At 44.3% G+C, this 5,504-nt stretch overlaps 1 protein-coding gene across 1 annotated transcript in view; it reads right to left on the reverse strand.

Moving 5' to 3' along the window:
* The window catches only part of CWF19L1 (CWF19-like 1, cell cycle control (S. pombe)), a gene marked incomplete at both ends in the record, with an annotated part of 15,660 nt that overhangs the window by 2,706 nt on the left and 7,450 nt on the right, over positions 1 to 5,504 (reverse strand). The window contains 5 exons of the mRNA XM_008937340.1: positions 1 to 143; positions 1,018 to 1,097; positions 2,704 to 2,815; positions 3,861 to 4,001; positions 4,848 to 4,932. The exon at positions 1 to 143 is cut by the window's left edge and continues 82 nt beyond it. Coding sequence (XP_008935588.1) covers positions 1 to 143; positions 1,018 to 1,097; positions 2,704 to 2,815; positions 3,861 to 4,001; positions 4,848 to 4,932 — 561 coding nt within the window. The remainder of the gene's footprint in view (positions 144 to 1,017; positions 1,098 to 2,703; positions 2,816 to 3,860; positions 4,002 to 4,847; positions 4,933 to 5,504) is intronic.

Raw genomic sequence — 5,504 nt, forward strand, 5'->3', positions numbered from 1 at the left:
AAAAATTCCTTGAGGGCAGACTTGTACTTGGTCACTTCTTCCATCACCTCTGAAGATAAGTCAACCACTGACTGATAGTGCCCAATAGGCAAAATCAAGACATGATCAGGCAATAAGCCACCTTTGGCCAGGGCAAGATAGCACTAGAGTGAAACAATACAAAACAGTGACTCACTGCAAGCATCACTTACATGTGGAAATACCCTGACTGCATGCTGGGTATCCCTGACTGCATGCTGGGTATCCCCCAGCCTATCAGAAACAGGAAAGTCTTCTCCTCCATGTCACTTATTAGGGATTGTTTCTTAGCAATTTATTAATTACTAGAGGAGTGAGAGAGTGACTGCTAAAAGGACAAAAAAAAAAAATTCTTATGTATGCCAGAGAATGCTGAGTTGCTGAGTGAGCTTCACCACTGTGGCTAGAGTTTCTTACTGTGACAAGAAAATCTACTTGAAAATTGCTTTTAAAGTAAACCTGTGGACAAACCTGTGTAGCAGTTTGATTACACTATACAGGAGCAATAACTTTAAACAAAGTGAATGTACTGATGATTGAATTAATCTCCAAGGTGTACTTTGAGATCTTGACTTTAAAGCTATCTTATCTTCTGTTTCATCTCTATGTAACAGAACTGGAACAAATCATCCCTGGAAGATCTAGTGTATCTCCAGACAGTGCATCCTGCTGCCAAAGCAGGTCCCAGTTTACACCAAGTTCACACTGGAGAAGTTCAACCAGAGGGTAACGTAAGCAAACCATGAGGGCTGGCAGAGCAAAAAGGTTCTGCTGCTGAAGGAAAACTGGGCTATACTCAGATTTTTAAAAGACTTATCTATACACTTATGCCTTTTGCAGGGGAGATGCAAAGAAACCAAAAACCAAACCAAGAATCAGGTTCAAATAAAGTTTGGGTGGGTTTTTTTTTAAGATTTAGAATTGCAAATTGGTATTTTACATTGCCATGTCTTAGCATGTCTGCCATCAGGTAGCAAAGGACATGGTACGGGTACTTACATGTGTGCCAATACTAACAACCAAGTGCTTCTCAACTTCTGGGCTGGCGAGGCAGAACCAGCAGGGCCCCGTGGGCTGTGCTTTATTGGGAGAAGAGAGAGAAACAAGTGTTAGCACAAGGCTTATTTGGCAGCACAAGGACCAGAAGAAGATCTGGAAAAACAGTTATCTTCCAGCCACCCTTCCCAGTTGGTAAAGTGCTGAAGACTTGAGAAGGACACAGCTCCTGGAAGCAGATCTGGTTAGAGAACGGTTGCCTCTGGGAAATTCCAGGAAGAGAGAAGGTGGTGGCAGTCATACTCTTGCTGACTGCCACTCTCATCAAGTGCTCCAGTTTAAAGGAACAGCATGAATTCCAGGAACTGAGTGGTTACAGCTCACTAATAAGAAATCACTAGCAAATTTAAACAAATAAATATGAGGTAAAATTTCTGCATAGGTACAGATAAAGACAGATGCTGTCAAACATTTGTCATTTCTGGCTTACTCATCACACTCAAAATGCCTGAATTCATACTCAAATCGCAATATCTGAGCTGACCTTTAACAGAAATGGATGGATTTGATAAGCTAGGCCCCTCCGTACAGCCAGATATTATATTCACAGCCCCTGCAGGTCACAAACAAGAACATCAAAGCAGCTTCGCAAAGGCAGTAAACGTGGTGGGGCTCTGCCAAGAGCTGCAGGGAACCAAACATCCAATTCTTGGGGTTTATTTCTGAGCAAAACAGTGTTACTAGGCTCTCTTTGAGTGAAATCAAACTCCAGAAGGCTCTGGAACATGCACAATGGCACACTATGTCCTACAGAAGTGATGGGTAGCCCAAGAATCCCCCCCAACACTGTTCCATCAAACCCCACTGCTCTTACAGCCTGTTGTGCAGGCACGTACAGAGCAACGATGCTGCACCTGTTTTAACATGAGGAAAATTACCCCATACAACTGTTATGTGCAAGGACTGTGCTCAGGGTTTGGAAATCTAATAAATAAAAACTGAACAAATGAGTCTTACATGAAGGCAACCAGACTTACCTACCTTTTTTTCAGGAACATTACTGCCAGTGGAAAGAGCTTTCACAGAAACCAAACGGGAGGTTGACACCTACATTTGCATTTTAAGCCCAAATCCCTTTAGAACTGAGTCCAACATTTCTGAAGACACATGACTGCAACAACTCTGCCACTGAGAAGCCACAAGTCTTAAAGATTTCATATCAATTTCTTTAAGGCAGACAAACACTAATGAGATTTACAGCACAAAAACAGAGGTAACAGAAGGGCTTCCTCCCTTTCCAGTTCATGAATACTTCATGAACTGAAGACACAGAACAACTCAAATGGCATTCCAAGAATTCATCAGCACCATGGTCCAGCCTCTTTCAGTCCCTCTGACTGGTAACATCATGAAACTGCCTGTTGTTACGTTCAGAGGCCAGTCTGGTTCAGAGGTTAAATGGCATCAGCCCAACTGCAACCACCACAGATCCAGCTAGCTTTTAAACTATGCTTTTGACTTACCTTTCACCTATTGACTGCCAGGTTTGTAGGAAACAAGGGACCCTTCAATCCTCTGTATTCCCCCAGCATCTAGTACAGTGACATACACAGCTCAACAGCTTGAGAAAAGAGATGGTCCAATGCCTCAGTGGAAGAGCTCAGGAAAAAAAAGCATCTGCATACTTACGGGGTTTTTTGGCTTGCTTAGGTTGGGAGTTGCCTCTCTCTTTGCCATCTGAGGGACGTTTCTTTCCCTGATGCTTGTTCAAATCGAAGAAAAACTGACAAGCTGGTTCTTCCTGTTTAGAAAATGAAAACCAAAGCCAACTGTCTCTCCAAAACACCTGTACTGGACACCTATCCCACCAGCACTGGAAGATACAGTGCAAATGCAACATCAGAAAAAGTAGCACTTGCGGCCAGCAGCTACCAAGGAAACTGAGGGCCAACTGCAATGGACTGATTTCTGGTCTACAAGCTTAGAAAGAACAAGACCATGTATGCTGAGGTGCCCACAAGGAACAGTCCTGACAAGCAAGCAGATCTAACTACAGCATCACCATGCAGATCTGCGGGAAGAATCACACAACACTGAGTTGGAAGGAACCTTTAAAGGTCATCCAGTTCAACCCCACTGCAGTGAGCAGAGATATCTGCAACTAGAGCAGGTCGCTCAGAGCCTCAGCAAACATGACCTGGAATGTTTCCAGGGATATGGCTTCTACCGCCCCCTCAGGGCAACCTGAGCCAAGGTCTCATCAATCTCAGAGTAAAAAATTTCTTCCTTCTCTCTAGTCTTAATTTCCCTCTTTTAATTTAAAACCCCTTATCTTGTCGCAACAGGCCCTGCTAAAATGTCTCTCCCCATGTTTCTTATAGGCCTCCTTTAAGTATTGAAAAGCTGCAAATTCTCCAGGGAGAACAATCCCAACTCTCTCAGCCTGGCCTCACAGCAGAGGGGTTCCAGCTCTCTGACAATTTCTGTGGCCTGCTCTGGCCTGGCTCCAACGGGTTCACGTCTCTCCTGTGCTGAGGACTCCAGAGCTGGACCCAGCCGGACGGGGTCTCCCCAGAGCAAAGCACAGGGGGAGAGTCACCTCCCTCAACCTGCTGCCCATGCTGCTGGGGATGAAGCCCACAACAGGGTTGGCTTAAGAAGAGGCAAACCATGACAATCTCCCATGCACTGCGCATCTATAAATTGTAGTTGATGCAAACAGTTGACACAGAACCCTGAAGTGTTTCAGACAGAAATATTCCAAGATTGAAGCCAAAGGCTGTTTAAATTGTCTGAACACAAACAGTGAAACCACACTGCACACACTGGGGAGCAGGCAGTAGTACCTCTGCACACAGGGGTGCTTTTGTCTTCTGTCCTTCCTTTTGCAGTTTTCGGTATGGATTTTCAGTCACGTCCTGTGGCTGTTTCACCAGCTCTGCAGGGTCCATCAAGCTCATCGGAACAATGCTGAAGGCGTAGAGGTACTAGGACAAAAACAAACAGCTCAAATGAAAGAAGCTTTTTCCATGATGGCAACTCTGAAGAGGTCAGCTGTGAACTAAGCCACCCTGAAACAGTAACACACAACTGAGCACTGTAAGAACTCAGCAAATCAGTGTTTAAGCTAAGATAGAACGTGAAAAACACACTCCCTATGCAGTCTCCCACCCAGTGCAACCAGGAGTTCATGCAGTGCTTCCAACTGGCTCACTCCTTTCACTTCAAGGAAAAGCAGCAGTTTCCTGCTTGGAGAAGAAACAAACTTGATCTTTGCCTGTTTTCAGAGTTTCTTTCTGTCCAGAACTCCTGAACCTTTTTTTGTTATCAGGCCTGGTTCCTGGGCCTTCTTAATCACCAGCAACCTGTCCTTCCATACCAACGTTCTATAACTTTCTTAATGGGAGAAGAGAAACAAGTTTAAAAAAAAAAACTAAACAGCCCCTTCCCATCCCAGAAGTTATTTTCCAAGATTTGTAAGGGCTCCTTTAGAATTCTGCCTCCTTCTTAAAGCAGGCCCAGCAAACAGCAAATCCATAAAGCAGCTGGGGAAGTGGAAGGAATGGCAGCCTTCCAACCACCTTCCTCTGCAGCTGTCTTCATAGCTACACACCATTTGTCCAGGCAGAGAGCAACAGTGCCTCAGAACACATCTTGCAGCCCTTACTCTTCTAACATAAAGATGAAATGGTATCTATTCCTTAAGTGAGAGAGATCCTTCCACTTCAGTCAAGCTTTTAAGTGATCAACACTGTCCCCTAGCTAGTGAAAGCTGGCCTTACTGTCCTATTTACTTGGGCTTGAGAAAAGAACGAAGATTCAAGTGCCAGTACCTTTTTCTTGCTTGAATTGCCAACATCAGCAAGTGCAATAAACCTGGTCACATGCTGTGGGGTCTCCTGTAGCACTGTGTGATTTCTGTAAGGAAGCAAAACACGACTGGACTGGCAAATACAATACAGAAAAGGACAGGGGGAAACCCGTGTGTCCTCCGTGAAGCTGCTCTGGCAGCACATCAGCCACACAGTCTTCTGCCAAGAACAAGGAGGCTTGAGGACAGGCAGACTCAAGATCTAACAGTAAACAGCTGCACAGACCAAAATGACATCTCACCGCAGTCCAAACACAGAGATGAGAAGACAATTCATCACTAGTCTGAAAACAGGTACACCTTTAAAGGGCTTCCTGTGGAAAGGATAATAAACTTACCCAAAATTAACATGAAAGCCTTTTTTTTTATTTGTAGGTTGCTTGGACTCCTACCTTACATCGCTAGTCACATTTTATATAGAAAGTTATGAATGAAGACACCAGTCTCTTCACCACACAAGAGCTTCTCCATGAGACATTTTCTTAGATACATCCCCAAATTAGACTGAACACTGTTTAGATGTGACTAAAGGCAACTAACTTGGCATCAGATTCACAGCAATATACCTGGACAATTATTGTCAGCAACGGCACAGATTTTGAGGCAGCAAGAATTATGC

This window comes from Merops nubicus, unplaced genomic scaffold, assembly GCF_000691845.1.
Source record: "Merops nubicus isolate BGI_N331 unplaced genomic scaffold, ASM69184v1 scaffold3043, whole genome shotgun sequence".
Taxonomy (NCBI): Eukaryota; Metazoa; Chordata; class Aves; order Coraciiformes; family Meropidae; genus Merops; species Merops nubicus.